Raw genomic sequence first — 21,915 nt, forward strand, 5'->3', positions numbered from 1 at the left:
CACTCCCACGGAGCAGCTTGGCTGGGCGCTCACCCAGGGCCCACCAGCTGGCTGGGGCTCCCTTAGCCCAGCCAGCCTGATGCATAAAATTAACCGCCCTGCCTTCCAGTGTTGCGAATTTATGCTTCTCTAAACGATACACAGCTCGGTGGAGCCTTTCACTTGCATCACAGCCTTTAATCCTCACGCGGTCCCTAAGGAGGGCCGATGCCGTTCCCACCTGTACAGAGGAACAGCTAAGGCTGGTAATGGAGAGAGGGCCGGCTGGGGCCCAAACCCACCTCTTCTCACCCACACCCCAGGTGGATCTCATGTCCCGTCGTCACTATGGGCTGCTTTCTGTCCTCCGCAGGGGTGTCTCCTTAGCGGCACCGTCTTCCTTTTCCGTCTGCTCGTCCCTTGGGGACAGAAGTTGGGGACAGAAGGAATAAACATTCACGGAGACCCTCCCGTATGCAAACTTCGTGTTGGGTGCTGTACCCAAAGCCTCTCATTTCACCCTCTGAACGGCCACTGAGGGACACAGGGAAGCCAGTCTTCCCTGCGCGGGCATGTGGTGAAAGGCGCACAATTAAAAACGACAGAGCAGGAATTTTATCTGACATCCAATAAAACGTGTGCACTTTGCACGGCCTGGGTCCTCTGTTTCCTTGCCCAGCCGCCTCTGAGCCGCGTGAAAGTCCTTCCGGTGAGACTTTCCGCACCGTAGGACCCTGACTCCAGCTAGGACGCCCTCGGGCCGCTGTCCTGCCCCGCGGCCTGGCCCCGCCCACCGCGTGCTCCTTTTGCAGAGCGACTGCAGGAGAGGACCGGCCTGCCGGGTAGGCCTCCCGCGGGCTCCCATTGGTCAAGTGCCCTGGCCCCGTGTCCTGAGGACCAGCGTGGAGGGGTCCCTTTCTTTTCTGGTTCATTGTTAAATGTCAGGCTGAGGTTTCTGGTCCATTGGAAAAGGAGGGACGGGATGTCACAGGGGAGGAGGACAGAGAAAGATGGAAATGCCACAAAGCCAGCAGTTTTTCAGTCAGGTGGGCAAATGTCGCTATTCTTCGGATCAGCATTTGATTCGGCCTTTCCTTCTTGGCGAACAGATAGCTGCTTCGGGTCATGAAAAAAAAATACGCTCAGTGCAATGAAACAGATATTGAGTAAGAGGCTAAAAATGAAAGTTCAACATAAACTCTTGCATTCCACCGAAATGTTTGGCTGAACTCCTAAGGAGAGCGGTGAGGCCTTTCCCGGACGCGTGCACTCAGACGATCCACGGGAAGAACGTTTAGGGAAGAGCGAAGGGGGTCTGAGGCGGACGAGCGAAGGGGCTCCTTTCGGCCCAGGGAGCGGGTGAGCATTGGCAGGGCCACGTCGGAGACTAAGAACCCGGCAGGGTTGAAAGAGCCGTTAGGATACGTTAGGGGAGTAACAGGCTGATGAACAGCGCGTGTACTGGTAGCAAAACAGAGTCACCTGAGGAATTGAAAAGTAAGGGAAACATAATTCCAATAAGGTGGGAAGACTCCTCTCATCCTCCCTATTCTTTATCAATAAGAAGGGAGCACATGACAATAAAAGAGCAGAAGTCAGGGGGGTTTGTGGGCGTGTGACCTCGGTGTTAGGGGAGCCAAGCCCATGTCATGGCCGTAGGAGACTCCGGGCAGGGCACTGACCCACGACAGGCATCAGGTCCCTCAGAACTGTGCACAGGTGGTTTTCTGCTCTTTGCCCATCCCTCGATGGCCAGGCCCCCCGGGAAGTCGGCACGGTCCCCGAGTTCTGGAGGGTGGCCTCAGGTTACATGTTGGAGCTGGTCCCTCAATTTACAGCACTGATTCTTCTTAGGGAAGAATAGAGATGGTGAGAACATGTGTTAGAATTTTATCTCTGAGAGATGACTACAAAATACTAAATTGGCTCCAACAGTTTGAGCCAAACTTGAAAACTCCCAGTCTCTTAGGATTAAAAAAAAAAAAAAAAAGTATAATCCTATTTAGAAATTCCTGGTGTGATCGCAGATTGGGGTTTGGTTCTTTTCAAGAAGCCTATTAATTAAAAAGTACATAATGCAAAGTCAATTAAGCAGTAAGATATTATAACAGATTCTTATTTCATTAATTTTTCCAAGCATGAAAAATAAGTACACATTCGACACCAAAAATTCACATTTTCCACTGGCGACTGAAGACAGTGGCCATCATTTCAGTTCGCTGTGGGCTGACCGACCTCTGAAATGATTTATTGATGCCAGGCGACGTTCCCCTCGTGGGGTTAGTCATTAGGTTAGGCTTGATGAGAAACATACGGGTAGGGCTGGGGATTCAAATATGGATTATACTTCTCCTCCGAATCAGAAATAAATTTACCATGGGCTTTTTTCTTCTTCTTTCTGTTTTGTTTTTTCAGGCTCATGCCAAAATCTGGCACCTCTACAACACGTCTTTCCGTCCGACTCAGGGGGGGCAGGTGTCCATTGCCCTAGGTTCTCACTGGATCAGCCCTCGAAGAATGACAGATCACAGCATCCAAGAATGCCAGAAATCTCTTGACTTTGTTCTTGGCTGGTTTGCCAAGCCCATATTTATTGATGGTGACTATCCCGAGAGCATGAAGAACAACCTTTCATCTCTCCTGCCTGTTTTCACGGAGCCTGAGAAAAAGTTCATCAAAGGAACAGCTGACTTCTTTGCTCTTTCCTTTGGACCGACCTTGAGCTTTCAGCTCCTGGACCCTCCCATGAAGTTCCGCCAAGTGGAATCGCCCAGCCTGAGGCAGCTGCTCTCCTGGGTCGACCTCGAATACAACCACCCTCAGATATTTATCGTGGAAAACGGCTGGTTTGTCTCAGGGACCACCAAGCAAGATGATGCCAAATATATGTATTACCTCAAAAAATTTATAATGGAAACTTTAAAAGGTAGGATGGGGGATAAATTTCTAATTTCCTGCCCAAATCCACCATTAAAAATAATCTCTAGGGTGATCTGTAATAAACTATGTGGATTTATAGTTTTTGATCATAAGGCAGAAATTGATTTTGGCCATAATAGGAATGAATTCATGGTGTACCTTTCTCATTCGGGGACTTAAATTAATTTAATTTAATTAATTTAAAAATTAAATTAATTTTTAAACCCATTTTGTAAATTGGAGGAATTGGATTGTAATGTGTGAAATTACTTGACTTTCAGAAGGCCTACTCCAGATTTTTAGATTACAGTAAGGATTAAGTAAATCCCAGGGTATCTAGCTCTCCTTTGTATTTTTGGGTTCTTATACTTTGTACTGAATGAAGCAATTAAAAAGAAAAAGAATATCAACATCTTCTGGAGAAGTCAGTAGTTCATACTTTCAAAGACTTTCTTCATTTATTACATCAGGCACAGTGTTAGGTGCCCAGGACAGAAAGGGGAACATCTGCCCAGGCCGGAAGAACACCCGCTGGAAATGAGGGAAATGCAAATAAAAACATACTGGAGATGAGCCTATTTGTGAAGAGTTTATTTATAGAGTTATCCAGGCTGGAGGAGAGCCTTTTGCAGGTCGTTTTACCAAACAGTAAACACACTGCATGATTTATTTCCTTGCATAGGAAAACCCTCCAATGCGCTTCCATCACAGGCGAGTGTCCCGTGAAGGGCCACTTGCTCCTGTCCTCTCTTCCCTTTGCAGCCGTCAGGCTGGATGGGGTGGACGTCATCGGGTACACAGCGTGGACCCTCCTGGACGCCTTCGAGTGGCACCGAGGCTACAGCATCCGGCGCGGACTCTTCTACGTCGACTTTCTGAGCCCGGATAAGAAGTTGCTGCCAAAGTCTTCGGCCCTGTTCTACCAACAGCTGATCGAGAAAAACGGCTTCCCTCCTTCACCTGAAAATCAACCCCTCAAAGGGACATTTCCCTGTGACTTTGCTTGGGGGATTGCTGACAACTACATTCAAGTAAGTCAGCTGACAAACCAATCAGCAGCCTCACCAGGCCCTCTCGCTCGTAAGTAGAGCTTCCTTCGGAGGTTGTCATGCCCCTGGTCCGTCCTCCCTGGCCGCACGCGGTTCCCGAGGGGCGTCGTTTGGAGCGCTGCGTCCTCCTCTCCAGCGTCTCTTCTCTTCCTAGCTTCTTCACCTTGCAAATCACAGGGGAACAAAAGTATATGAGTAGCTAAGATCTGATAAGATCCACTCTTTTTAACACCGTGGTTTTCAAAACTTTCAGAGCAGTTGAGTCGATCCGTAAATGAGACACAGCTCCACGTTGCCTGAGGTCGGAGCAGGGCTGCTGAGTGCGGGGCAGGCACACGGAGCAGAGCCCTCCTGAGACGTCGCTGAGGGCCCTCAGTCTCGCCGAAGGATGTAGAGAAGGAAAACCATTGCTCAAACTCACCTCAGGCAACAGTTGTTGAGATTGCGGGGGGGGGGGGGGGGCTTCGAAAAGGTCAGCCAATACCCGTCAAGCACCTGCTCTGCAGCTCGTTCTCGGTGTTATTTTTAGTTTAATGATTTCGCTTCAAAACTTTAAACTTTAATTGAATTTTCTTTCCTTGTAAGGGAATTTGTTCTCTAGAGTTGGAGCGAGCAGTGAGCACTCGCTGGGCGCTGAGCACGCCCGCAGGCCTGTGCTGGTTGCCTGGGGTGTGCGGGCGGCGGGGGCGGGGGGGGGCGGTGTGCAAGGCGAGGAGGGAGGCGCGCCCCCCCTTGCGAGGAGCCTGCAGAGAAAGCAACGGCCACGCAAACAGGAGAACAGCGTGGGCCGAGCGCGTGGTAAGTGAGCAGGACCGTGGCAGGGCCGCCATCGCTGGGCAGAGTGTGGAAAGAGACCAAGTTGAGTATCAGGGGCCTGGCCTGCTGGGGCTTCTGGCCAGTTCCCTGCCTCTGTAGGGAGGAGGGACAACGCCCCCTCCACCCTTCTGAGTTCTTGGTTGAGACCCCTGTAATAAAGGACAGATGATCAAGGTAAGAACACACCGAAGCTTAGTAGCACGTTTACCGCCTGAACACGTGGGAGACACTCGGAGAGAAACAAGTCACCCCCGCGGTGGCTTAGCATCCGGGCTTCCACGCCTCTGCGTTAGAGGGAAAGCGGAGAGGGGGCCAGGCCTCCTACGGCAGTGGGAGAGTAAATGCCTTTCAGGAAACATAAATGGGCCCTTGCAAGAATGGGTGGAGCTACGGCAGTTTGGGACCAAGTTCGCCCGCCTGTAGAGCAGACTCCTAGTCTCTTCTGTGGCAAGAGCTGACTCCCCTGCCGCTCAAACTCGGGAGGGGGCATCTTCAGGCCGCTAAGGAGGGTGCAGGGAAAGCAAACCGCCCCCTGCCCCCGCCTCTGCCGTGAGTGTCGGCAGCTCCCCACAGCCAACGCGCCAGGGGGGCCTGTCCTGGGGGGCTGTCCCGTTACCTTTCAGTCCAAAAGTATTTGGAACCATGTTGGAATCTGAGGAAAGGCCTCCTAGTTGAAACCGGTTGCTTTTTTCTTGTAAATATCAAATTGCCATCTTTTAGTGCAGGAAGAGAGATCAGCACTAGACTTCACCTGGGCTTTGCGGGGTTGTGTTACCCTAGAGTCTTTTGTTAGACCCCCAGTTAGTCGCAGGGGTGGTCTCGGAAGTGAAGTCCTTCCTTGCACAGGAGCAAGGACCCCTGAGGCCACAGCTGCTCTGCCCACTCGGCGGGGGTTTCCGGCCCCTCCCTCGCCCCTCCCCCAGCCCACGCTCTCTGCCACCTCCCTGTCGGAACTGCTCTCTTGAGGGGGCGACGCACAGTGGGACGAGAAGGGGCAGGAGAGGTGCAGGTGAGGGAGAAGGAGAAAAGCGGGGCTGGACTCCATAGTCGCTCCCTCTTCCTCCCCGTTGCGGCGGCCGGGGTGGGGTGGCCCCTGATCCTTTTTCGTCCTCTTGACCCCCTGCCATGCCACGCTCCCTGCTAGGCCCTGCGCCCCTTGTCATCGAGGGCTGAGGCTCCTCCCGAGCTCCGTGGCGGCCTGAGCCTGGCCACCCCAGTTCAGTCCTTTGTGAAGAGCTGTTTCCCAGGGCATCTCTGTGCAGAGGGCATGACCTCAGGGAGGTTGGAGGGCTCCCCCTTATCTCTGCTCCGTACCCGCCCAAGGGTTGTGTTTGCCTTGCGGACAGGTAAGGACTGAGAAAGTCTTAAGAATGTGTCCTATTTCCTCGGAAGAGGAGAGGCACTGGTCGGATGCAGCAGCCGGGCGGCGAGGCAGGAGGCGATGGGGCGAGAGCCCCCTTTCCTACCCCTCAGAAGCGCTTGTTATGTCAGGCTGCACCCGCATTTACATCATGAGCTCGGGGGACGGGGCGGTTCCTGTGCCGCCACCCAGCGGAGCCCCAGGGTGCTCCGGTGAGAACCAGCCAAACGCAGGGCTAGGCAGGCCTCGCTCCGGCCCGCGGGGACGGGGACTTCTCCGGGAGCCCATTGCTGGGAGAAGGCTGCAACTGCTCTTGTATTCTTTCTGCTTCTCACCGTGAGCTCTGGATTACTCTGGAGGTGACAACAGGTTTTTTTTGGGGGGGGGAGGGGCAGTTTTGAGGAATGTGGGCAAATGTTTTAATTTACAAGAGGCACTCCATACTCTCAATACGTTCAAGTCCTGAGAAGTGACTTTTGAACCATTGAAATGTGCCTTTTTCCTCCCGCCTAGCATTCCAAAATCCTGATATTACTGAGGCCTGCATTGCACTTGAAAAACTTTAAAAATCATGTCCCATGAGGCACACAGCCTGTCTGACGTCTGACCTCGGGCGCATTCGCACGGGGTGTCGCTGTGTTCGGACCCATTTTCCGGCTCGCAGCGTCTGTCCGCAGGCGCTGACCCTCACGGGGAGTTCACGCGGAGTTCACTGTGTCCAGGGTGCATGGTTTCTCTAACACCGGCCCTGCTAGGAGCCGGTTTCTTCCATAACATGCTAAATACATACTTCATACCCATTCCTTCTGACAGGTTCAGCTTTATTAGCTCACATTTTTAAATTAATAAGTCAACTAACTCATGGCGGTTGGATAGAATTTTGCCTAAATTCTGTCATTTCTAAATATCCTGTATTTTTAAGAAATCTATCCCCCTACTTATATTTTAGTCTCTCATATTTGTTTTCAAATGGACTGAATAAAAGCTGGTGTTTTGGAACAATTATGGTAGAAAAGCTATGGATTTAGTGAACTCAGTTCTATAAAAATAATCCCCCAATTCCTTCAAGCTCTGGACACTTTCACGTCACACGAGCATGCCAGCCTTTGCTGCTGCAAAGAGGAGGAGACGTGATTTGTGGGTGGGTCGCAGTGGAAAAACGGTTCTGTCGGCAGCCCCACAGCTCTGGGGAAGTGCACGCGTGGGTGAGCGGCAAGGGCCCATCCTCCAGAAAAGGCAATTTCCCTCTGACATGCTGTGTTTTATTAGTACTTTCCTTTATGAACACAGCACCGACCCCTACAGAGAGACAGACAACAGCTCGTTTGCCACAGGCCCCGGGAAACTGCCAGGAAACCTGTCCTAGAGATTCCGAACGGCGGTTCGTCTGACCCGGCTTTTTCACGAGGGTCGTGCCCGGTGACCTCCCCTAAGGAGATTCTGCCCAGACCCCGGGCGGGGGCAGTGGCTGGGGGGCGCTCTCCGTCTGCGTCCCCTCCCTGCTGGGCCCGGGGAGGGAGCCTTTTGTCCTTCTGAGTTTACAATTTGTCCACTTTCCCGAATGCCTGTTTTCATGGTGGAGGCTTCGAGCTCAGATGTTGATCGTCACAGAAAAACAATTAGGAAAAAAATTTTAACCCTGGCGGGTGCGGCTCAGTAAACTGAGCACCAGCCTGCGGGCCAAGGGTCACGGATTCGATTCCCAATCAGAGCACCTGCCTGGGTTGGAGGCCAGGTCCCCAGTAGGGGGCGCTGGAGAGGCAACCACACGTGGATGCTTCTCTCCCTCTCTTTCTCCTTCCCTCCCCCCTCTCTAAAAATAAACACAATCCTAAATTTTTTTTAAAAATTACATTTAAAAATCCCATTATGGGTGGATGGCAATATTGCTCCTCATGTCCACATCCCTCGTTACTTCCTTCCGTCAGTCGGATGGAATTTGTTCAATTCTGTCAACCGCCGCGAAGTGAACAGGAGGCTACAGGTCGGCTTACTGAGGGCCGCCTCCTCCGAGGGCAGCTCTCAGAGTAGAACGTGATTTTTAAGAAGCACAATTTAATGTCAAATGCCATTTCATTTTTTGACTCTAACTCAGGTGTTAACCTTTCTCTTGGCCGTTTAAAAACAATTTCAGTCTCATTACTGATTTCTTGTATTAAAAGAAAAATGCCTCCAAATACTCTGCTTGCTTAACACAGACCAGAGATGGGTGAGAATCACCGTTAATGTTTGTCATCTGAATGAGGGAACAATTCAGATTTTTAAAACGATGTGAGAGTCACAAAGAGAACTATGCATAAGACAAATGTGCGTTAAAAGAAAATGGGCTGTTTCCTCGTTCAGGAGCTTGTTATTCATGGAAAATTGTTTCCGTGTTAGCTAGGGAGGGTCCTGTTTGCGTTCATGCTGCTCGCTGGTTTCGGTGGAAGACTTGCATTGAGATCCTCTTCCGAGCCTGTCCAGGTGAGTCACAGATTTACGCTCCTCTGTCCCCCCAGGTGGACACCACGCTGTCCCAGTTCACCGACCCGCACGTCTACCTGTGGGACGTGCACCGCAGCAAGGGGCTCCTGAAGGTGGACGGCCTTGTGGCCAGGAAGCGGCCGCCCTCCTGCGCGGACTTCGCGGCCATCCGCGCCCAGGTGGCCCTCCTGCAGGACACGCACGCCACGCACTTCCAATTCTCGCTGGACTGGGCCCTGGTCCTGCCACGGGGCGACCGGTCCCAGGTGAACCACACAGCTCTGCACTTCTACCGCTGCGTGGCCAGCGAGCTGGTGCGCGCCAACATCACGCCCGTGGTGGCGCTGTGGCGACCCGCTGCCCCACGCCAAGGCCTGCCCGAGCCCCTGGCCCGGCAGGGCGCCTGGGAGAACCCCCGCACCGCGCTGGCCTTCGCCGAGTACGCCCGGCTGTGCTTCCAGGAGCTCGGCCCCCACGTCAAGTTCTGGATCACGATGCACGAGCCGCACACGCGGAACATGACGTACAGTGCCGGGCACAACCTGCTGAAGGCCCACGCGCTGGCCTGGCGCGCCTACGATGGGCAGTTCCGGCGCTCCCAGAACGGGAAGGTGTCCCTGGCCCTGCAGGCCGACTGGATCGAGCCGGCCTGCCCTTCCTCCCCAAAGGACAAGGAAGGGGCGGAGCGGGTGCTGGAGTTTGACGTGGGCTGGCTGGCTGAGCCCGTGTTCGGCTCCGGGGATTACCCACGGGTGATGAGGGACTGGCTGAACCAAAGAAACAATTTCCTTCTGCCCTATTTCACCGAAGACGAAAAGAGGCTCATCCAGGGCTCCTTCGACTTTCTGGCGTTGAGCCACTACACCACCATCCTTGTGGACTGGGAGAAAGAAGACCCAAGCAAGTACAACGACTACCTGGAGGTGCAAGAGATGACGGACATCACGTGGCTCAACTCGCCCAGCCAGGTGGCGGTGGTGCCCTGGGGCTTGCGCAAGGTCCTGGGCTGGCTGAAGTCCAAGTACGGGGACCTCCCCACCTACATCATCTCCAACGGCATCGATGACGACCCGCAAGCCGGCCAAGACAGGCTGCGGGTGTATTACACGCAGAATTACGTGAACGAAGCTCTGAAAGGTACGGCCCCCTGTAAACTCTCTTGAAGGCTATGTTTCCCGAGGGCATGATGCCTGTTAGAAACTCTCACACAGACACGCACAGGTGCCTTCAGAGGGAGGTGCTGTCGTGTCTTGCCACACTGCAAAAGCCCTACTGAGAGTTAGTACGTTCCCCAGAGGTAAATTGCTGTAGCTACGAGCAGCAGACCGAAAATCGTGACCACCTGCTCCGGGCCGTGCGGGCACGGATGATCCTGCCCTCCTCCGTCCCACGGACCACGGCAGCCTGACCTGCTTCTCGGGCACCGAGGTCAACCCAAGCACCTCGTGGTAGGCGTCGCTGTGTAAAACCTACAGGTAAATGTAGCTCGATGTTTGTCTTCCCAGAAAGGGAGCCTTTTCTGATGAAATCCAGTTGAACCTGAAGTTTTCGTAGGTGGCATGGACACTTCCCCGATGTGCTAAGGCCGTGTAAAAGCGTTGTGTGCACAGTCTTTCATTAACTGTTCTCCTTCCTTTTGTTTTCCAGCCTACATATTGGACGGGGTCAACCTCTGTGGCTACTTCGCGTATTCGTTTAACGACCGCACGGCGCCCACGTTTGGCCTCTATCGGTACGCCGCCCATCAGTGTGAGCCCAAACCGTCCATGAAACATTACAGGAAAATCATCGACAACAACGGCTTCCCGGGCCCTGAAACGCTGGGGCGCCTTTGTCCGGCAGAGTTCGCCCTGTGCACCGAGTGCGGCTTTTTTCACACCCGAAAGAGTTTACTCGCCTTTATAGCTTTTCTACTCCTTGCTTTCATTATTTCGCTTTCTCTTATTTTTTACTACTCCAAGAAAGGCAGGAGAGGTTACAAATAGTCCTGAACATGTTCCTACTTATTTATTTTGAAAGAATTATGCATACACATTAGCTGTGAACCATTTGCACTTGTGACACTGTAGATTTCATGTCTAATTTCTACAAAACCTTTCTGTAACATGTGACAGAGGTTTTGAAATAAGCACAGGTGATTGTAAAACCTTGAATACTGTGACTAGTGCCTGGGGGTTTTTGGGGGGGGGTTACAGAGTGATCGAGAAACAGACGAGGGCCATCATTTCTACAACATACTCTGTAGCAAAAGCATGAGAAATACGAACCATTCTGTCACATTTTTACAGAAATGTAACGACAAGATTAGGATATTTTATCTGTGCCCCTCCCTAAATAATGTATTTACTTAAAGTAATATTTGCACGTGTTGGAAATCAAAGTCAAGTCCCAAGCAACCACCTCCCAGCCGCCATGACAGCCCGCTGGTGTCTGTCGCGCCGTTTCCGTAGAAAGAGGAGAGGGCAGGATACAGGAGGGGTGACAGAGGACCCTAGGCTGGGACGGCCCTTTCAAGAGCAGCGTTTCTGCCCAGCGCTGCTGACATGCACGGACGTTTCTGGTTAATGATCTGCTTGGCAGAGCAGGTTACAGAACTGGACCCTTTTACGGGACTTTCGAGGCCCTCTCTGAGCCCTGGCCCTTGCAGGCTCTGCGTCCTGGGCCACGGGGAGGGCCGGCCTGCTCATCGGGGACTTGCCGCGACTGTGTGAAAACTAAACACGGCCCAGGAGTCGCCGGGCTCCTCGGGAAGCACATATCGACGGAGAACCGCGTTGTGCTGCCGGGGCTCTGGGAGGCGGGAAGGAGAGAAAGGTGTGCATTATGAGCAACACGATGATTAATTTGATTCTAAACCCTTTCATTTTAGAAGAGACCTTGGGATGAATGAGGTGACCTTTCTTGAGAGTCAGAACAAAATAATAACTCATCCTCTGAAGAATGACGTCACTTTCTGCTCTTTAGACTGTGCCATCATCCCTCTGAGTGGAGCTTTAAAAATGCTTCCGAGGTTCCAAGGCACGTGGTCTGGTAACACTGGAAAATTTGCGTTCGCGAATGCTGAGGCCCAGTTTCCATTTTTGCTGCTACTACGGTGGAACCAGCTTCGAACTAGTTTTGCTTTGAATTTTTACCCTGAAACAGGCTACGGATGCCCAGAAAGGGTGACGTCTTGCCCTCCGATGCCCCTGAAGTAAGTCTTGCTGCTCATCAGGCAGGGAAACCCATGGCACTGGTGTGGGGGAGGATCTTAATGTTTGTTTTACAGACAAGCCAGCGTCGTACCAGGCATAACTAATCTTGCTGGCACAGTGTTACATGGGTAAGAAATACTGTACCGTATGATGCATCATCTTTAGAGGTGGTATGATTTTTTTTCCATGAAAGATACGCTTTTGGTGGTACTCTTTTAAAAATTGAACTTATTAAAATGGGAAACTAGAGAATCATAGTTTATTTTATGTATATATTTTTCTGATTATGAGAGTAATATATATTCATTGTAAAAAGTTTTAAAACACAGAAACTATATGTAAAAAAAAAAAAATTACCTGCAATTTCGCTACCCTGAGGTAGTCACTGTTTCCATAGGCTGTGTATTTTACTTTACATAATTGGAGTCAGATCATACTGCAAATTGTTATATATCTTTATTAATTTTGATTGTGTGCATTTCCTTTGTCATTTATCTTCAAAAGCATTCTATTTTTAATAGTCAGAGAGTAATTCCACTATGTGAATTTATCACAACTTATTTAATCTCAACCATTCCTATTTGTTGGACTAATTTCTTATTGTTAATTACTGTGAAATGAATGTCATTTTAAAATGACTTTCTCGCTACAATAATTTCTTTGAGTGTAGAGAAGCAATTCTGTCCCTTGATAAAGAATTACAATAAATCTGCCTACAACTTTGCCTTTTTTCATAATTATATGACGTGTGACCCAATAAATTTATTAAAAAAAATTTTTTTTGAGTTCTCTAAACCACAGATTACAGTTGGAGCAGCGAAGAAATAGGCCTGGCAGCAAGAGGGAGCAAAGGCCGGGCTGGTCCGGCCAGCTCTGCGGTTGGGCTGGAGGTCATTTCGGACACTGAGAAAGCAAAACAAGGCAGGAGCCGAAGGGACGAAGCAGGCGCCAAAGTACAAAGGAGAGACGGCACTTCAGAGTCGTTTCCCTGAGTTGCAAGGACAGCAGCGTGCTAACTCTGAGTCCCCATAGGCCCCGGGGGAGGTCGGCGGCCCGCGGGCCTGACGGAGACAGGGCCTCTGGGATCAGTTCCCCCCGCACGGCCAGCTCCTCTGTGGGCGGCTTCTCAGAGCACAGCCTCCTCCCACGGCGCTCTGCCCTCGGGGGGCTGAGGGCAGGGCCCACGGCATAGGCGGGGGTGGGCAGAGGGCGGTTTGCTGTTGTGAGTGACCTTCTTCCGAGTCAGCAAAGCCATTGCAATCACCAGCACCTGCGTGTGTCTCTCTATACAAACAACTGTAAACCTGCCTTTGTCCACCCCATACATGGATATACATGTATATTTGTAAATATATGTATGTAAAGAGAGAGACCAGCCCCCTGGAACTCTCACATCTCTTCGTAGTTGGGGGGTCATCTCTCAGGGCCACTGAGCAGCGAGCGGTGGGTCACTTTGCCCTGGTTTCAAAGGCCTGGCATTCAGATTCATTAAGGACATCTTTCATTCCATTTTTGTTGTCTTCCACAGACAATATTGGAATCTTCTAATGCCTTAGAAGCTTTCCTTTATATAATTTATAACATCCCTCTCCAACAAAGATATAATGCAAGCCACCTATCTTAAAGTTTCTAGTAGTCACATTAAAGAAATAAAAAAATCACAGAAGAAATAAAGATCAGACTATATTCTATGTTTCCTCCAGAGCCAAAATATTATCATTTCAATAGACAATCAATATACAAATGATTAGCGTTTTTACATCCTTTTCTGTGGCACTAAAGTCTTAGAAATCTGGGGCGTGCTTGGCAAGCACAGGCCACCCGGAGCTCCGTGGGGCTGAGCTACACCGTGAGCGCCTGCTGGCGACCCTGTTGCACAGTGCGGGCTGGTAAGGCGAGCCTTGCTCTGCCCGGTCAGTAGCAGAATCAAAGGATCCAACACACTTAACAACTTAAAAGACTCAACTTTTCTCAAGCATCCGCGAAGTTCCCAGGCTGATGTGGCTCATCGATTGAGCGCTGGCCTGTGAACGGAAAGGTCGCTGGTTCGAATCCCCATCAGTGCACATGCCTGGGTTGTGGGCCAGGTCCCCAGTAGGGGGTGCACAAGAGGCCACCACGCATGGATGTTTCTGTCCCTCTCTTTCTCCCTTTCCCCTTCTCTATAAATAAAATCTTTAAAAGTAAAAGAATCTTCTAAACTAATCCATAGAAACAATCAGCATGTAAGTTCACAACTAAGCTTCACTGTTGATTAAAACAAATATTTCAAAGACATCTATGTGGACAGGCGCATTTTGCAATCCTGAATGTCAGTCAATTCAGGATTAAACTGCTTTTCTTTTTACATAGTCTGTAATTCAGTCTTTTTTTTCTAATTCAAATTGCCCCTTTCCAAATTAATAGAGCAATTGTATTGTTCATGAGCATCTTGAGTCAATGTTTAACAGGAAAAGTGCTGCTCAAAATATCTGCTTTGGATGAAAACCATTAATTCTGATGCTATGGACCGGCCTCGAGAGGAGGGCCTGGGGTCCAGAGGGCAAAGCGGAGGCCCTGTCCTCGCTGTTTTGTTTGTTTCTCTAATTATCCCAGAGTAACGTCATTAGCTGGACAAATGTAGGAATGAGTGAAGGAGCAAAGTAATGAGCAGAACTAGCTCACCGAGGTCACCTATGTCCAGAGATGGGTTTAACGGGGACCAACGGTCAGACGTCAGCAACTGCTTGGGGAAAGGCACCAGCACCTCAGGTCCCTGGATCTGGAGGAAGGGCTGGCACCCTTGTGGCGATAACCTTTCACAACCTGTCGTCACCTCTAGTCTGGTCACTGTGACAATTGTAATTTCCTTCCCCATTGTTGACGCTGTCCCTCCGCTAGTCAGACCTTTAGTTTGCAAGACTTATCAGGTTCCGTCCTTTCCCCGCAACTATAAACAGGAACCTCACTGTCTAGCAGGGCTAGAAGGCGCCCCTTTACAGCATCTCTAGATGCTTATAATTTCCTAGAACATGTAGTTTTTTGCTCAGACCCATTACGGTTTCCCATTTCTTTTTTTAAATCCTCATCTGAGGATGTCTATTTATTGATTTTAGAGAGAAAGTGAGGGAGAGAGAGAAGGACATTGATGTGAGGGAGAAACATCAGCCCATCGCTTCCAGTGGGTACCTGGGATCGAACCCGCAACCTTTTGGGTACAGGATGACACGCCAATGAACTGAGCCACCTGCCAGGGCTTTTTTTTTTTTTTTAATAACCATTAAATATTGTTGGAGTTTTGTTTGTTGCCGTGCATTTTCTGGGACATTTTTGTTTCTTCCATTTGTGGTAAATACCCATGGTTTGAAATCCAGCCAAAAAAGGTCAAGAAAAACCACCAGGAACCTTAAAAAAGGAGTGGAAACGCCGCTAACAGCTCTGATAGGACGCCTCAAATACAGCGAATTCACACCAGAAAAGATGTGGCAACTGATAGGCCAGCTTCCTTTTCTGACCCAGGAGGTTAGAGAAGAAAAAATTTCAACCTACATGCAAATCGCGTCAGAAAAGCACAAGGGAAGAGCCAGCAAGACCTATATTCAAAAGGTCACTGGGTCTCAGTTTCCTCACCTTTGAAACAGGACGAATGTCTCTCACAGCGCTGAACACAGTAAGTAGTCAGTAAATTAAACACCTACCCTAGACATTGTTTTCCTAGACGAATTCCAGTTATTCTTAACAGGCATGTGATTTTTTTTTGTTAACCAAATCTTTAGAGATCAGTAACGATAAAACCAAGGACTATTACAGGCAGTATGAGTCACCCGGAGCCCTTCTCTTATTTTATCTGTGACTTTAAATGTACATCTTCATAGAATGCCCTTGATAAAGCTAAACTAAAAAGAAAAAAGAAAAAAAAGAAAAAAATCAATCCCCGCAGTCACTTAATGATACTGGATGGTTTTCTTGGATCCGAATTTTACAAATGTTGGATCGATTGAATCCTGAAGTTAATTTGGCAGAAGATGTCCCTATATCAGCCTGCTGGATCATCTGCTCTTTTGAAAAAAATCTATTGACACAAACGGAACACAAATTTGTGTATTTGTTCTTCGTTGGTAAATATTTGAAGGCCCATGAGCTCAATTTTCCTGTGATTCAAAATCTGTGGTAGAGTTTCGGATTTGGGTGATAATCTTTCAATATGCTCATTTTATGGTACAGCTAATCAGTTTTAAACGGCCTTATTTATTTTACATACACTACTTGCAGCCAAAACATCGCCCCTTTCGTAAAGTACTGGAACAGACGCACGATCCTTCCCTTGGGGATCGCAGTCGGCCGGCGTGTAGAATTCACTTTGCTCCCCCGACGGCGGCGGTCGTCGTCTAACCGTGGCTTTTAGGCCCAGCAGGCATTTCAGCCCGTGCTGCTCTCCAGCGGCAGGGGAACCGAGGCGCTGGCTACTGTGGCCCGTCGAGGCACGGTCAACGCGCCTCTCGGCGGCGCTGTCCCGCGGGAGCCCTGAGGTTGCACAGCTCTGCGTTTCCGCTTCTCACAGCGGGGACCGCCAGGCTCTGGTGGGGAGCCCCGCGGCCTCACACCGTGCCATTGCCGGCAACAGGGGCCGCAGGGGAAGCCACAGGAACCAGGGGTGAGGGGAGCAAGACCGACAGGTCCCGGGAAAATACTCCGTGAGTGAAAGGCTAAGCTGAGAAATGAGCAAGACTGTACCCCAAACCGGTGCCATTCTGAAACGTCCTTGTTTTGCCTGCGCCTGTCGTGGCCCTAACGGCCGACCAACGCAAACCTGGTGCCCTTTCGGTCCCTCAGACTGGCCACACTGGAGCCAAGGGAGTCTACCTTGCTGGGGACAGGGCCACCAGGGCTCCCCGGCAGGGGCAAGCCCGGGAGGTGGGCAGGGCTTGCAGAGCCGCGGAGCGGGGCCCCTGGATCGGGGGGCCCGGGGGCACACCTGGCAGACGCCAAGGGCCAGGCCTCCCCTCGCAGCACCCCCGCCCGAGGTGCCCTTCAGGAGGTGGCTGCTGCCCGCGGGGTGGCCGCAGGTTCTCCCGGGGGACACCCACCGACCGCTCCCTGGGAGATGGGCGGTGCCGTGGAAGAGGAGAGCCGAGCGCCGGGTCGGGGGCGCAGGACGGTGTCAGAGGGGCCTGCGCTGGAACCCAGAGCGGCAGGACGCGAGGACGCGCCGAGGAAGGGCCTTCGGTTCCTCCAGGACGGCTGCGCTGGGGGCGCAGCGGCGCGGCCCGGGGAGACGGCGCTAACAGGGCGCCAGGCCAGGGCGCAGGAGCCTAGCCTGCGGGGAGCGGCGCTCACCGAGGGGCCGGAAGGGCTGGCGATGGCCCCGCGGAGGGGGCGGGGAGCCAAGCGCTGCGGGTGCACGCGGGGAGAGGGCCGTCGGAGGGGGTTCAGAGAGGGACGCCCTTCCCGAGATGAGGGACGAGAGCAGGTGTGCGGAAGGGCCCGGGGCGCCGGGCTGAGTGTCGGAAGGAGCCCCAAACCAGCCCGGGGCTCCTCATGCCGAGGGCTCTCCAATTTACTTCATACCCTGAAGCGAAACCCATGGAGCCTTAGTGTTCTTGTCTGTCAAGAGAGGGAGTTCGTCAAGCCCACTGGGTTTCAACCTTGGTGTCGCATTAGAATCACGTGGGCGCTTTTAACACTTTTTAGCCCTGTTAAGTCAGATTCTCCGGGGGTGGCTTCCAGGTGGTCACAACAAGAGGCCCAAGCTGAGGCCCCGGGATCGAAATGGGGGCCTCTCCAACTTCCCTCTGCCCAGGGATCAGCTGCAGCAGATCTTGGTGAAAGGCCAGCTCCGGGTCCGCAGGTCCTGGCTGGGCCTGACCGCTTGCCTTTCTAACTGCCCCGGGGTCCGCGGATGCTGCCGGTCGGCGGACCACACTCTGTGCAGCAAGGGGCTAAGAACCCGTCCCTCTGCCTTTGCTGGGAGGATGGATAGAGTTTGCACTGAAAGGGATACCAAGAGGTAGAAAAGAAGGACTAGTCATTTCTACTGGATGGTACCCAAAACCAGAACAAAAGAGAGGGGCGTCGTGGGTGGTACACAGGTGCCAGCTTCCGGTTGTCCTAATCGGAACTTGGAGACACGATTTCTAATAATGGGGCCTCACCTTCAGTGCATAATCACTTCTTGAAACCGAACTTCTAGACCTAAGAAACTATAGTTTTTAAAGTAAAAAATAATTTAATATGAAAGTTATGAGAGCCCTGGCCAGTGTGCTCAGTTGGTAGGAGCATCACCCTGCAGACCAAAAGGTCACGGGTTCGGTTCTGACCAGAACCTGGGTTGCAGTTCGGTCCCCAGTTGGGGTGAGTATGGGAGGCAACTGATTGATGTTTCTCTCTCTCTCTCTTTCTCTCTCCCTTCCTTCCCCTCTCTCTAAAATCAATGAGCAGCTCCTCGGATGAGGGTTAAAACAAAGTTATGACAAAAACAGAACAAATTTTCTCCACTATCTTCTTAACATTTTGGAAGCGTTAAGGCTGAATCCAGAGCCTCAGGATACAAACATCCTATAAGCTCCCATGTTTTGTAGTGATATTTGTCCAACACAAAATGTTAAGAACAGTTTCACACGAGTTATAACTACATAAAATTGCGTATATAGCCACTGATGATACAGAGATCCATTGGGAGCTATCCAAGTTTATTGGAACTTTTTCTATCATTACGAATGTATCTAAGAATGTGCATTGAATGTAGGGTGAACGACTTCAGTTGGGAAGGGGGATGACTGGGTTGGGTAGCTGGAAATCTGAAAAAATAGCGTAGTTCTGGAAAGGCCTTCTCAGGGCCTGTCATACACCAGCTCCTCTCCCTCCAGCCCTGGAGGGGTCCTGAGGCCTGGGTTTCATCGTCTGCCACTTCTTGTCAGTGCCGGGTGCGTTCATCTGCAACGTGATGGATGACATCACTTCCCGGGGGTATGATTTCGTTTACCTGCGTTCATGTCATATGGGAAAGCACTTACGTCAAAGCACGTCCCAGATTCAGTTCTTCTTATCTGGCTCTCTCTCACAATGAACTCGTTCCTATCACCTTTAGAGAAGCGGTATAGTTCCTTCCTTAAATGGTTGGTCAAAGTCACCAGTAAACCCATGTAGGCCTGGTGCTTTCTGATTCCGAAGGTAATTGATTATTGATCCAGTTTCTTGAGTAGATACAGACCTATTTAGATGGTCTTATTACTTCTTGTAGGCGTTTTGGCCAATTGTGTCTTTCAAGAAATCGGCCAATTTTATCTCAATTGTCAAATTTATGAGCGTAGAGTTCATAATATCCATTATTATTCTTTTAAGGTCTTTGAAATAATGTTGTGATGCCCCTCAAATGCCACTTGGATTCAGTTCCCTTTTCTCTTCAGGTGCTTTTCAGGGTGTCCTTGCTTCCCCGACCGGCCGGCGTTTGCTCTCACATCCCGCCGCCCGGGCCCTCGGACCAGGCCGTCCGAGCCCGCTCAGTGTTGGCCTCGCGCCTGCGGCCACCCCCTCGCAGCTCACGTCGTTGTCCCACCTCGTCCATTAGACCATAAAGTGCTCTGAGGGGCCACATTTGTCTTGTGACTCCCCGCGATGTCTGTTAACTGCTCAACAAACATTTCCTATATGAATAACAGCTTCATGAAAAGGGGGAGGAGCCATTACAGGTGGTTCTTTAGACAGAATTCATGGTTTTTCCAATGATGGAGGCTCAGGTGAACCCTGTTACCTGGAATTTTGCCAGCCAGAATTCTGTGTAATAATATTTATGATGATAATTAGTATTTATAGTGATTACCCCAGGGCTGTACAAAATCTTGAACTGCGTTCTTAGGCATTTAAAAGAGGATCATATTAAGATGTTTGTTTCTGGTTAACGGGTTCATTATATGTATCCTCATGGATTATTCACTTTAAAAGAATTGAATTACACCAAAATCATCCGATGATTGGTTCACTCAACAAATAATTAGCACACACTTAATATGTGCAAGTGAATAGAGTTATTATGTGGGACATTCTACTCCAGGCAATTGATATGTATTTGAAATGCCTTGTGCATCCATTGTGCTAGAAAATGGTTTGCTATAACTGACATACTGGGACCTTTAATCAATTTTTTCAATAAACTAAGAGCATAATGTGGCTCTTGAAAACGGCATATTTTATAGAGCAATTACTAAAACGTTACCTATGAAACAAAGTTCTGTAAGTCAAATCCAGCTCTTGAAGAGTCGGGGAAGGTATCACGGAGCCGGCGGGCTGCCTGGCGTCCCGGGGTCCGCGGCTGTGCTTCTGGACGGCCCGCAGTCCCGGGCGGTCCTCAGCCCGTTCCCCACGGCTGCTCGGTCCGGGGCGATGCCACCCTAGAAACGCCAATTCCGACCGGATGCTTTAGCTCGCGGCTCTCCAGCCTGTTTGCACACTGGAATCCGCTGGGGAGCTTCCCAAACCGCGGAGGCCGGTCCCGTTGGCTGAGATTCTGGCTCAGGCTGGTCTGGGGTGCTGCCTGCGTCCCCGTCGTTGCGCCAGCGCCCCCTGGAGGGCCCGCCAGCCCCTCCCCGGTGGCCCCTGGGTGCGGCCCGCGTCCTGCCTTGGGCCGCAGCCCAGAGGATGCCTGGTTCTCCGGGCGACTGTTTCTCCGCCCCGTGCGTGCGCTGCTGGGTTCCCAGCTCCGCCCTCGCCCCTGTGCGCACCTCGCTGTGCGACATTCCCTCTGCTGAACAGTCCCCGAGTTCCGGTTCCCTCCTCGGGTTCTCATGGGACCGTGACTTGGACACCTGGCTGTGACCTCAGCCAGATGCGAGCTCAGCGCAGTGTGGGGGGGTCCTTGGGCCGCTGCCCCACGTCCCGGCGGGGGTGGGGGAGGGCAGCCGCCCTTGGGCAAGGGGAGACTGGGTGGGGGAGGGAGGCGGGTGACCGTTTCTAAGGACCACTCCCTGGCAGCAGGGACGCCTACATGTACTCTTCAACACACATCTCCTGGGAGAATTTAGTAAAATGTTCTAACGTTATCATGTTTTTGGATGATTTAACTTCCTTGTAATAGGTCACACATTTTATAATGTCCGCCAGAGATCAATTTTTTGTTTACATGACTTCTATCTGCTGGCTGGGGTGTCCTACCTTTGGGCGTCTCTGGGCCACACTGGAAGGAGAAGAGTTGTCTTGGGCCACACGTTAAATACACTGTGACACGTAATCACAAACAAATGTCATCATGTTTTAGTACATGTACAATTTTGTGTTGGGCCGCATTCGCAGCCGTCCTGGGCGGCAGGTGGGGCACCCTGGACAGGTCTGATGAATTACCCCTGATTCACCTTTGAGTCCATGTTAGTACAGCTGAAGAAAGCTAAAGGCCAATTTATGTTTAAATTTGGAATTCTCTTTGCTGAACTGGCTGTTGACTTAGGCTTCAAATTCATGACCAGACTGAAGGTAGGTTTCAAAGCCTCATCCCAGTTAAAAAAAGAAATCGACTTCAAAGACGCCTGTTCTTTGTCTTGAGCATGTGAGAGGAGGTGCCCTGTTCTCTGTCACCTACCGGCATTGCCCCCATGGCGCTCCGCTGACAGCGGTCATGTAAACAAGAGGAAGCAACCCCGGAATCCAGCGGAAGCCACGTGTGCTTGCTGGCTGTACACACAGACGCTCAGGCCTGCTTCGAGGACGGACCAGGCTGGCCGCCTGCACACTCAGAGCCTTCCCTTTGTGCTCCCACACACTGACGCACACGCTCACGCACACACGCACATGTGCCGCACCCTCTGCGGACCCTGCAGCAACCTTCGCCCGAGAGGGCTTTCTGAACCGGGCTCTGCTTCTGCTCCTTTACAGACGCCTTCAGAAAGCGCTAGTGAGCACCCTCCACATTGTACCCACAAAAAGCTATGAGTGGCAGCCGGTGTCTCTGTCTCAGGAACATCGCAGCTGTGAGCTAAGAGAGTGAGCCCCGTTAGGTGGACTTGCATAATACTGGTAAACATTCGTCAAGCTCTGCCTTTAGCATGTGCTACTATCTCCATTTTACAGATGAGAAAACCAAGGCCTACAGAGACTCACAGCGGGAAAGTGGAGGTAGAGGCGGGACTTGAAGAGGCAGGATCGCTCCGGACGTGCTGGGTGATGCTAC

General features: G+C 51.2%; 1 protein-coding gene across 1 annotated transcript in view; it reads left to right on the forward strand.

Moving 5' to 3' along the window:
• The window catches only part of KL (klotho), a 31,769-nt gene extending 21,198 nt beyond the window's left edge, over window positions 1-10,571 (forward strand). Inside the window, exons 2-5 of the mRNA XM_054586664.1 lie at window positions 2,395-2,905; window positions 3,661-3,929; window positions 8,622-9,723; window positions 10,234-10,571. Coding sequence (XP_054442639.1) covers window positions 2,395-2,905; window positions 3,661-3,929; window positions 8,622-9,723; window positions 10,234-10,571 — 2,220 coding nt within the window. The remainder of the gene's footprint in view (window positions 1-2,394; window positions 2,906-3,660; window positions 3,930-8,621; window positions 9,724-10,233) is intronic.
• Window positions 10,572-21,915: the final 11,344 nt, after the last annotated feature.

This window comes from Pteronotus mesoamericanus, unplaced genomic scaffold (assembly GCF_021234165.1).
Source record: "Pteronotus mesoamericanus isolate MK-2021 breed Mesoamerican mustached bat unplaced genomic scaffold, CSHL_Meso_final contig_94, whole genome shotgun sequence".
NCBI lineage: Eukaryota > Metazoa > Chordata > Mammalia > Chiroptera > Mormoopidae > Pteronotus > Pteronotus mesoamericanus.